Source organism: Quercus robur, chromosome 8 (genome assembly GCF_932294415.1).
Source record: "Quercus robur chromosome 8, dhQueRobu3.1, whole genome shotgun sequence".
Classification (NCBI taxonomy): Eukaryota; Viridiplantae; Streptophyta; class Magnoliopsida; order Fagales; family Fagaceae; genus Quercus; species Quercus robur.
The window spans coordinates 13,481,931-13,494,131 of NC_065541.1; the positions used below are offsets into that span (position 1 = coordinate 13,481,931).

General features: G+C 35.3%; 2 protein-coding genes across 2 annotated transcripts; one reads left to right on the forward strand and one right to left on the reverse strand.

The window, feature by feature from the left end:
* Positions 1-4,567: 4,567 nt before the first annotated feature.
* On the forward strand, positions 4,568-7,357 carry LOC126694677 (protein LHCP TRANSLOCATION DEFECT). The gene is made up of 2 exons (XM_050391058.1): positions 4,568-4,900; positions 6,959-7,357. Exons 1-2 carry the CDS (start codon positions 4,640-4,642, stop codon positions 7,214-7,216), a joined length of 519 nt encoding a protein of 172 aa, XP_050247015.1. The 5' UTR covers positions 4,568-4,639; the 3' UTR covers positions 7,217-7,357.
* Positions 7,358-7,580: 223 nt separating this feature from the next.
* On the reverse strand, positions 7,581-11,272 carry LOC126694676 (probable metal-nicotianamine transporter YSL7). The gene is made up of 6 exons (XM_050391057.1): positions 10,771-11,272; positions 10,471-10,637; positions 9,699-9,796; positions 9,440-9,574; positions 9,070-9,259; positions 7,581-8,923 (listed from the first exon to the last, which is right to left on the reverse strand). Exons 1-6 carry the CDS (start codon positions 11,201-11,203, stop codon positions 7,847-7,849), a joined length of 2,100 nt encoding a protein of 699 aa, XP_050247014.1. The 5' UTR covers positions 11,204-11,272; the 3' UTR covers positions 7,581-7,846.
* Positions 11,273-12,201: the final 929 nt, after the last annotated feature.

Genomic DNA, 12,201 nt, shown 5'->3' on the forward strand with positions numbered 1-12,201 from the left:
GCACCAAGATTGTCACACCATAAGATTAGTGGTTTGGCAAGAGAAACTTGGAGTTCTTTAAGGAGAGATTGTATCTATGTGACTTCAGCAGTAGCATAAGCAATACCACAGTATTCAGATTCAGTGCTAGACTTTGAACCAGTGGCTTGCTTTTTGGAGCTCCAAGAAATAAGATTTGGACCAAGGTAGAGACAATGGCCACCTTGAGAGCGGTGATCATCTGGACAACCAGCCTAATCGGCATCTATGAATGCATGAAGTTGGATGTTGGTAGAAGGCTTAATGAGGATTCCATGATCAATAGTGAACTTTAAATATCGAAGGATTCGTTTGACTGTCATCCAATGAACATCAGTTGGCTGTTGCATATATTGACAAACTTTATTGACTGAAAAACTAATATCAGGTCTTGTGAAGGTGAGGTATTGGAAGGCGCCAACTGTGCTTCGATATAAAGTGACATCTTGGAAAGGATCACCAACATTCTTGGACAATTTGAGATTGCTTGCCATGGGTGTGCGACATGATTTGGCTTGGTCCATATTGGTTTTGAGGAGCAGATCAAGAATGTACTTTTGTTGAGATAAGAAGAGCCCGTGGGGTCCTCTAGTGGCTTCAATTCCCAAGAAGTAATTAAGTGAGCCAAGGTCTTTGATAGAGAAGGCTTGATGAAGAGCTTGAATCATTTGTTGAATGAGCACAATAGAAGATCTTGTAAGTATAATATCATCTACATATACTAGTAGATAAAGAATATCACTAGATGATGCTTTGATGAAGAGAGATGTATCAGATTTAGCTCCATAAAATCCATACTAAACCAGAAAGGGGCGTAACTTATTGTACCAAGCACGACGAGCTTGTTTGAGCCCATAGAGAGATTTGTGCAATCAACAAACATAATTAGGAGCATTGGGATCTACAAAGCCAGGTGGTTGCTGCATGTAAACTTCTTCATTAAGTGTTCCATGAAGAGATGCATTTTGAACATCTAGTTGATGTATGTGCCAACCATTTGAGATTGCCAAGGATAGAACAAGGTGAATAATGCAAGGTTTGATAACTAGACTGAAGGTTTCTTGAAAATCAATACCTTCCCTTTGATGAAATCATTTTGCAACAAGACGAGCTTTGTACCTCTCAATGGTTCCATCAGCCTTACGTTTGATACGAAAGACCTATTTGCATCCAACAATATTATGATGAGAGCGGGGTGGGACCAATGACCAAGTCTTATTTTTTAACAATGCATTTATTTCTTCAACCATTGTGTTCCTCCATTTTGGATCTTTGTTAGCAGTGGTGAAGCATGTAGGCTCAATGTCTTGAGGTGGAAGAGGATGTTTGGTTGAGATGAGTGCTTTGGGTTTGGAAATTCCATTTTTGGAACGAGTAATCATAGGATGAACGGAAGTTGTTGTAGGTGAGTGATGAGGATAAGGTTCAGAAAAATTTGGTGGAGAGGTTGTAGGAGGAGGGGTTTGAGATGCTGGTTGAAGGATAGGTTGAGGTGGAGGAGGAGGAATTGGTGTAGATAATAAGCCAGGTTCTTGTGAGGGTGGTAGAAGATGGTTAGTGAGAATAGGCTGGGAAGAAGGGACAGATGGTGTAGATGTGGTAGCTTGTGTATTTTGGTGGAAGGGAAATTTGTTCTCATTAAAGATTACATGTCAGGAAAGTTTTAAAGAGACAAAATGATTGATATTGATAGGAGTGGAAGAATTTGTTGAGAAGGGATAGTTGGAAGAAGTGGCCATTGTACCCCTGGGTATACAAGGCTCTGATACCATATAAAAATAGAATACTTGTATTATATTTTCTGCATCTTTACAAGAGAATTTACATCAATATATAGCTATACAAGAAGAGGAATTATAGGAGTGGTTAATTACAGAATAGAGAGATTTTAGGGAGAGAGATTATAGGAGTAATTACATATTCAAATTCAAATTTGAATTGAAGAGAGATTTGTGGAACGGTTACTATTACAGCTTAAGTATGTGAGTTGGACTTATGAGCTGTGATAGTCTCCACACCATATAGTTGTTGTAATCAAGCTTCACAGTAGCCATACCTGCCATATTTGACAAGAGTAGTAGCGAAGGATTGACACCATGAGTGATTGAAGAACTCGTGGTTGATCTTGTTGTTGTAAAGGATAAAGAATTTGTAGAAGATGCCATTATAGGCTCTGATACCATGAAAGAGATTTGCGATTCTTAGAGAGAATGTTCTAGAAGAAAAAGAAATGAAAACTGAATCTTCTCTATATCAATAGATTACATCAGATACAACTTATATAGGCTCACCAATCATAACAGATTTTCGAGCTAAACTACTCTAACAATATCTTGTAAAGACTAACAGAATACATACATGTGGACAATTGTGTAACTAATCCTATACTTAAAACTATCATACTAAACTACATACAAGTTTACAATATCATGGCTAAACTACAAGCCGTTTATGCAATCTTGTCTATGAGCTAAAGCTTTGTTGGCAGATTCACTTAAGGTAGCACCAGCATCCTTTACAGTTACTAATCAATTAAACAACTTTTCAGCAGTAACTTTTATTGAGAAAATTCTACTGACCAAGGGACTGTCTAGCATTGCATTATAGGGGGAGATCAAGAGTTTTAAGATAATTAAAACTTGTTATTAGCAAAGTAGAGGAATTTGACAAGTTTTTAATATAGAACTCTTAGGCACCCTTAAAGCTCTTTATATTGAGTTTTGAAAAGCTCAACTTTTGAAACTTTTGACCTAAAGAACCTTTAAGTATTCTTGAATCGACCCAATTCCCATTCTCCATTTTCACTCTTTCTATATAATTGCTTCATCTTATGATTGCCGCTGATAGGTGAAAATTATTTGAATTCCTGTCACCTTCTTCTACTTTTCTTGAATTCTACTTTTAGAAAAGCTCCAAATGTAGATTTTTCTAGAATTTGCAAGTTTTATATTGGGGCCTTCAAAACACTTCTTGTAGATCAACATTAATATAAAAGCTCTGGATGGATCCACCAATAAGGTGTTGCCAAGCATCACATACTATCTCTAAACTTCTTCCGTGATTCCATTTCATACCCAAGCCCCTCAAACTCGAATGACTTCTTTCCACTCCCACCTCCATAATCAAAATAAGCAGAAATGGAGCATGATCTGATTTGGATGCCACAAGATGGCCTATCTCTGTTCTTGGATACTTCATTCGCCACTCATCACTACATATGACTCTATCAAGCCTTTTGGCCATCCCTTCATTCTCTTGCAACAAGCCACTAAGTGAATTGCCACCCCACATAACCAAAGTCTATGCCCCTAAACTCTCCCAACAAATCTTTTAAGCCACTTCTTGTTGATGACCCACACATCCTCTTTCTTTTTCCTTTTTCTCTTTATTTATTTTATCCTTAAAAAAAAAAAAAAAAAAAAAAAAAAAAAAAAAAAAAACTCATATAGCATGCCATTTGAGGTCTCCCAAATATGCCCAACGCTACCTAATAATTAGTAACTTGAGCTAACAAAGGTTTCTTTGTTAATGGGTATCTTTGTGCACTCATTAAAAAAGTTTTGAAAGAGTCTCATCTGTATTAAGAAATAACAAAAACTAATAAAAATATGAATTTTAAATTGAAAGTAACTTTTTTTTTTTTTTTTATTATAAAAAGTAGCTTGATTACATTATAAAATTCTACCTTAACAAGGGCACAATGACACTGTTAACATATAGGCCCTTCTAACAAAGTCAATATACTCTTATAACTTACTTTTCCTATTCATAGAAATACCTCCCATCTCTTTTTATTCTTCTCCCTGACTAATTTTAGTTTTGTTACTATGTGACCCCATTTTCATTAAAATGGACCTACAATAAATAAGGAGGAGATTGGACCTACTTTAGTTTTGTAAGAGCACGATTTGGAATGGACCTACATCTAAAATTCTAATATTATTCACTCATCAAAAAGAATTCTAACATACTTGAGCCACTACACAAACGCCACTTTTTAATGACGCCACTTTCTAGTAGGGTCATCTGATTAAAATGTTTCAGTTTTAGCTGCTGGTTTTTGGTGTTGTGATTTCTCCTATGTCAAACTCATAGACAATGTAGATGTCCATTTTCTTGCCAGGAAAGCTGTATTTGGCAGTGAGCTCCAGGTCTGGATTGAATCCTCTCCTGAAAATATAGCTCCTCTAATCACTTGTGACTTTTGTAATAGTTGATTTTTCTTCTGCAATAAAATTGACCTTTGGGTTTGGTTTCTCAAAAAAAAAAAAAATCCCAAAATTGGAAAAAAGGAATCCCGCAGCTTCTTGAAGCGGTTTTCTTCTGAATACGCAATCTTTAACAGCATCTTCATTTAAAACATTTCTGACCACATTTTGTCGTTTAGTCTATACAACCTACTAAAACGACATCAACAAAAGTCAACAAAACTGAACCACTTGATTGGTCAAAATAGTATACGAATAGAATGGCAAAGATCACATTCACATAACAACATGAAAACAATGCAAATACACCCTATTATTTCTTCCTCAGCCAGACATGAGACATGAGTGGATAGAACTAGGAGTGTGATAAAAGTAGTAGTGCTCTCTGAGTTCAGCTTCTCCGAAACTCTGCAATGGCTTCAATACCATGTACAACCCACTTACCCTTTACCTTCAAACCCTCCACTTCTCCTTCTTCCTTGTCAAAAACCAATCTTAAGTTTCTGGGTGTACAGCATAGGTTGGGGTGGGCCAGACCCTCTAAACTTGGACCCTCCAATGGCTCTAGAGCCAAGTGCTGGTTCAAGTTTGGTAAAAATGGAGTTGATGCTGAAGGTGCTGGCATTTATGGCAGTCAGTCCCGTGATGACTTTGATAGAGATGATGTTGAACAGGTTCTTCTTTTTAACTCTGAACTATAACTTTGTCTATGTTAATGTAGTTATGTTTGAGCACGTAATTATATGTGTTAAGAGTTTGTGAAAGTAATGTGGTTTTTAATGAATTGGGTTCTGTGGAAATTGGACAAAATGGAATGAGCATAAATTGGTGCTGGTAAGGTTATTCTTAGGGTGAGTTTAGTCATTATGAGATAAATGGGTTATAATTATCTAATTTAATTTTGTAATTCTACTTCAGATTGTTGAGTTGGGCTTAATAGATAAAAGGGTTACTCTAATTATTAGTTATGTGGTTATATTAGTCCTTTAATCTGGGGTATATTAATATTTGTGTCCAGAAGATGGAACATAAAGACTCTATTTTAGTAGGATTGTTTAATTCTAATCTGAATAGAATCTGCATTGGCTAGGATATATCAGGTGGCCTCCTCAATACAAGTGCTAAAGTTTTGGTGTATCTGCTTGTTTATTAGGGAAATGGATCTTCTTGTACAGAGTGGTTGATGTCCCTTCATCTCACAGTTGTTTAAGAAATTGAATGTAAACAATTATAAAAAGAGACAGAACTTGTTCAGTTAAGAAATATTTCTATTCCCAACAGAACCAGGAGCTTGGTATGAAAAATGTGGATTTCTCGCCAAGGAAGTAAAAGGGTAGATTTTGGAAATGAGAAGAATTACTCAGGAAAAATTATTTTATATGTAAAAAGAAAGGATCTAACATAGTTGAAATTGTGGACATAAAATGTGGGAACAAGGATAGAGCATGGGCTAGCCCTATAAGTATAACAAATTGTCTCAAGAAGTTGGGTTTCTTGAAGCTATCTGAGAGCATTATCTAAGCCTACAACTTCTTCAGATCAGATTTAAGGTTCCTGTAACTGAAACCAGAAATCCCAATTGGTCGATTGTTGTCTGAAACTTCCACCATAGAACATATGCCTGGTAGGAGCCTGCTGCCTTTATTTTTCTTCTTTTGGGTTGCTGTCACAGATCCAAAAGTGGGTCTGGAATGACTACTAGAGGAAGCCTTGTCTGTAATAGGGAACAGAGGCTTCTGTGAGCTACCTTGGCAGCTTAATTCAAGCTGGCTGAAGTACTCGATTTCTTTCATTATAAGGGATCCGACTGTGCCTCTAGTACCTATTTCTACTGGAGTGTGTGCCATTACTCAGGAAAATTATTTTATATGTGTGATATGAACCCTTATGGACCTTCAAAGTTCTAACAGAGAACAGTCAACAAAATTTGACGTCAAGGGTCATGTTAAGATATTGACATCTGAATATAATGAGCACTTTTTATGATAAGAAGTTGCTGCAGGTCATTTCTACAATTCTCTTTGACAGAGTGAGTACTTATTTTTGAACTCAATATATTCCCCTTCATCCCTTGCCCACCAAAAGAAAAGATAACACTGAATTTATTTTAGGTGGCAAAAAACTTTAGTTTAAGTTTCGAGGGGGCAGGCTGAAGTTTTACAGTTTCTGGTGTGGGTATGAGTGGGCATGTGTGTATTATATAGTGGAAGTTGAAAGGAAGTTTCAAAGTAATTCAATCATGTCTGTGTTTGGTCATCTGTCTAAGTATTATATAATCGTTTGTGCGAAGCAAAGTGCTCCATAGTTTAAAATAAATGTGTGTTTCTATGATTTAGAACAAATAAATACAAAAATGTCTTAGAAAATATATCGTTGGAACAGAGCTTTTCATCCATAAACTTCTAAATAGATTCAAGAAGTTCTGTTGAAGGACTTTTTTGGTTAGGATGGCTAGCAAGCCTGAGATTCTAAGTTTCTTTGTGGTTAATTCTCAAGACTTCTCAAAATCAAATGTAACCGTACTTACAGATGTATCTTCATTACTGTTAATAAAATTACTTTTTTCATATACCAGAAAAACAAACATGACCTGAAAGTGTCATGTAGAACATATATCTGTTTAAATTAAGTAATCTGAATGTTGATTAATCATAATTTTATGTAGTCAAGGACATTTGTCTCAAATATAACTACACTGAGAAATTTATTGCTGACATTATTCTGCCTTACAGTATTTTAACTACATGGGCATGCTTGCTGTTGAGGGTTCATATGATAAGATGGATGCTCTTTTAAACCAAAATATCCACCCTGTAGACATCTTATTGTTAATGGCTGCATCAGAAGGTGACAAGCCAAAAATTGAAGAGTTGCTAAGAGCTGGAGCTAGTTACACTGTCAAGGATGCAGATGGACGGACTGCCCTTGATAGGGCTGCTAACAATGAAATCAAGGACTTCATTCTTAGCTTTTCAGTTCAAAAGGCTTGAATTAGAAAAAAAAAAATTTCTTTATTTTCTTATCAGTTTGTTTTTTCTTTTTTACCTATTGGAATATCAATCCTATCATGTAGTTATCTTTTGGCAGTGGTAAGTTTAATCATATAAGTTATTAACTTATTATACCTTGAAGTGAAATTTTCAATAATTGCCAGCTGACATACAATTCTGATTAAAAGGCATTAACTTATTTAAAATAAGAAAGGATGCAATTGATTAATTTTTACAAGAGACATGACATGTAAGAGTGAAACTTGACTGCTTACAATCAATATCTAATCTTTTTAAATAAGTTAACAGTTTCTATACTATATGGATTATCATGTTACTGAACTACAGAATAAATGTGCTGGGGTTTGCTCAAACCAGGAGAATTGTATAGAAGTTAGCCTTAGACACTCAGATTAGCAAATCTTAATGCACATGGCTTTTAGGTACATAATTACTAGTATGGTACGACTGAACAAATGAAAAACCAAAAACAAAACAAAACAAATAGCAGTCAAAAAGGAAGAGAAAAACAAAACAAAACAAAACAAAAATCTTCATGTGTAATGTAGGTACATGACTGATTCTGAAAAAACTGGGACCAAGTTACTTTTATCAAGCTCTATTCTTCTGTTACCCTGCCAGTTGTCTCCTAAGAAACTGTACACATGCTGGTGCCTTCCAATTAATCAAACTAATTATTGAAAGCAGCAAAGTACAGAGCCCATCTCCACAAATCAAACCAGAACCAACTATGGGTATAAAAACATCAGCCTGAGACTTATTCTTAAACCTCCAGATCAAAGCTATCAAGCACCCCAGACAGAGATCAACAGCCAGAAAACCTCCGGTGGTGAGTGGTATGGCCATTATCAATGGAATGGGAACAAATCTCCCCCATTTATTTGGCGAAACATCTCTGATTATGTTGAAGATGATGCCTAGAGCAAAGGCGCTAAAGCAAAAAAGAAGGCAGTACTTTGGCAAGCCTGAAGCTCCTTGAAGAGCATCTGATGCAGCCTCTCTACTAATGACACCAAAAGGTATAGGATAAGTTGAAGAATTGAACCCCAAATCAGGATATTTTACCTGGAAGTACCAAAAGATTAAAGGAGTGACAAAGCAACCAACTGCAGTCCCAATGAATCTGCCAATGAGGATAGACTTTGGGGAAGACACAGTTAAGTAGCCAGTTTTGAAGTCTACCATTAGATCAGAAGCAGAGGCAACAAAGTTTCCTATGACCCCATTGGCAACTAGAGCAACAACAACACCACCTCGAGAGACTCCAGCCCAGGCACCAAAGATGAAAACGCCTATCTTACCCAAACCGGCACTTATGTACATGTCAGTAGCCCCTTGTGCATGTGTCATACTGAAAGCAAAAAGTGGACACAATATGTACATGACCACAACGTAGTACCATTTGACCTGAGGAAAGATTATTGGAAGAACTATTATGGAAACAAGCATCAGTGCAGCACAGCCAGCCAAAGAATATTTTGTTGAAATTTTGTCCTTGAGGAAGTTTTGGGTCCTGAACTGCTCATCAATATCCAAAGCTGAGCTTCCGGCAGTGGAATGTGGATCAGCAAGTGGAAGAGCAGCAATAGTGTCTTTTTCCTGGAGTTTGCGGTACAATCCAATGACAATAAGTTTCAAGATTTGGTAGAAGCTATCCCCAAGAATCATCGATGAAGCAATGAAGGTCTACACACACACACACACACACAAATGTTTCAGTCTCCAAATCGATAAATATATAAGAAGGAATGAAGCTTGCATGGCATATGCAGTACAATTATATATATATATATATATATATAGAAAGTTGTATGAATTGAGCAAGACATTACTTTGTAAGCAGAGTAGCCATGGAAGCTATCTCGACTGACTTCATTAGTATACCACTTTCCACTTTTCTTTTGTAACTCAGGAAACATGAAGGTGTATCCAAATATTGCTCCAATCAATACTGATATGGTTGTGATGTATGGGCACATCATGCCAACTCCAACATATGTACCCGCCCAATCCCAATAGAAGCTGCATGTTATTGCCAACAAAAAGAGTAATATACATATTAGCCATGCATATATCATGAGTTATAAAAATAAATAAAAAAGTGTCCATTGTTGACACTCAGTATAAACTGGTTTATCATGGAAGAAGCAATGAAGAGTAAAGAAGACATTAATAATATCACGGCATCAACTTTTTACGTACCCGGCTTCTGTTGCTTTGAAACCAAATAAGGGAAAGAAACTAAAGCCACAGAATCTCCCTCCAGTAAAGAGCCACATGACACCACTCCAAATGAAGCTAAAGGAGAAGAACTTGCCAAATGTTGTCACTTGTTTCCTACAATTCAATTAGTACAGAAACAATGAGAACCCTTTTATGCATAAAATATATTACCTGCGTGTGTGTGTGTGTGAGAGAGAGAGAGAGAGAGAGAGAGAGAGAGAGAGAGAGGTAGCAATACCTTGCGAACTTGGTCTTGAGAGGAGCTTGGATGCTGTTGATAAGGTAACCAATTGACTGCCCACTAGGGAACAACCATTTATAGTCTACGATGATAACCTGAAAACCAACAAATAATACTCACAAAAATGAAATCTTAAATGGTCTTAACCAAACACACCCTAAGTTCAGATATGGTTAAATTAATAAAGTAAATACATTGATGATAGTCAAAGGTCAGTAAATTTGTAGTAATAGGAAAAGAAAAGGAGATAGAGAATATAAAATAAATTTTAAGTTTTAAAATTGCTAATATACACACAATTTTTGAAAAAAAAATGCATACCAAATGTAGAAAACTCCTGTTTTGTGGGGTCTAAGAAAAATCGTCGAAATTATAGAGATTGATTTCGAGAGAGGCCGAATATTACTTTGTGTATCTAAAATAAATTTCTAACAAATAATATGAATCTATAATTAGTTTTGATTTAGAGAAGTATAATACTTTTATAACAAATCTTAGATAAAAAATTGTTATTGGTTCTAATTTGAACCAATCTCTAAAATTGTTTTTTATTTTTTATTTTTTGTTTTTATTCATTAATGGCTAGTGACAATCGATTATTTAAAATTTGTTGTGAGAATATTGTAGACGTGACATTTTTCTTTTATTTATTATTGACTGAAATTGCAAAAAAATAAAAATAAAACAGATTGTAATATGATCTCCTCGAAAGAATAGTTAGTTTATAATCAAAAAAAGAGAAAAGAATTAATTAGTTTGTATGACCTACCTTTCGAAAAGGCGCCATAAAGAAGAGGCCCACTAAAGATGTGGCAAGATAAAAGGCGAAAAGCCAGCCAACACTTGGGTTCTTAACGTTCAGCTTATCAACAATTGGTGGATCCCTTTGCTTTGCAGCAGTAAGGGACATTCCAGAAATGAAGCTTGACAAGCCCCCTGTGTGTTCAAATAACTTATCAAAATTCATTTTTAACAAAATCAACCATAACATACACACATATCAAACTAGCAATGTACAAATAATAGTATCTCTTAAGTGTTCCATTGCTTGAAAATTGAACATACGTACCAGAAGAAGTTACACCAGTGATTCCAAGGACTGTAGCTTGAATCAAGGTATTCTCTTGCCTAGTGAGAGGTGGACCTAAAATCCCACATTTGTCAATGATCATGATCCAAGTTTTGATGCAGGAGAACCCTACGATCCCAGCATACATGTTTATAGGATTAAATGTTCCGCTATACAAACTTTGCTTCATCGCCAAGGCAGTGAACAAAGTACCCAAAACAATGCTCACAACAAAAGCTCTTATAGTCAACTGATTCCTCCATGTGGGAATTGCCTTCTCCTTGAAAGCTATTTCAATTGAAGGCAAATCATTCCCTTTACCACTTCCTAGGCTCACATCTCTCTCAAACCTTGTATATGGAGCCTGTAGATTTTCAATTTCCATTGGGTAGTGAAGATTCTCAATCTCACTCGGCTGGGTATTTGGCTGCATTGGGCGGTGGTGCTGTTGGTGTTGGTGGTTTATATGTATATATTTTGAGCAGTCTGTCGTATGAGGACCCAGTACTCTTGCTGCCTTGTATATATATATATATATATATATATATATTTATTTATTTATGCAGTGGCCTAATGCTATTGTATTGGTGGTTTAGAGTGGAGGGTTTGGATTTTTTCTGTTTGAAGATTTTGCTAATTTTGTATCCTTAGTTTGAGATAGCCGCACATTGACTTGTTGTCAATGCAAACTAATGATAGTTCTGTAAGGGAGGTTCCATTCTTCCTGAAGAATTTGTATTAGAGAAAATAAAGAAATCGTTTAAACTAATTTATGTAACAAGATAAATAAATAAAAAACTGTTTATACTTGGTCAATGGTCATGGAAAAACTAAAAACAAACTACTAATGCTACATGCACAAGCTATTTTATAAATTGTTGATTTGACAAATTCTTACTGGTTTTTATTTGGGCTTTACCACTAACATCACATTTTTACTTACCAATAATCATTCATCATTGTAAAATAGTTTGTGACTTTAGCATTTTCCAAAACAAATTAACAGAATAAACCTTGATCAATCTTATTCAAATATATTTCTTCGTAAATTAACTAACTGAATTTCTAATAGACCTAGTGTTCTGTTATTTAAAATTTTAAATGAGGTGGCCACATGTATACTAATAAATACAATAAAGAATCTAAATTGTAATATTGACTATTTCTATTTTACTTGAAAGAATTCCCTATAGGCATTAGTTTGTTAGATAATTTAATTTCTTGATTTTGTTTGCACAATAAAATTGGGTGCATCATTGCATACTAATTCCACGGCATTTTTGTTCTTTCTTGCCAATATATATATATAATTACTAAGCTTATTGGTCAATTTCAAAATTAATTAACCATTTTATTGCCTTGAATTGACAAATGGTAAAATAATATTTAAAATTTCTATTCAAAATATTGAACTTATTGCGAATTCCAAAA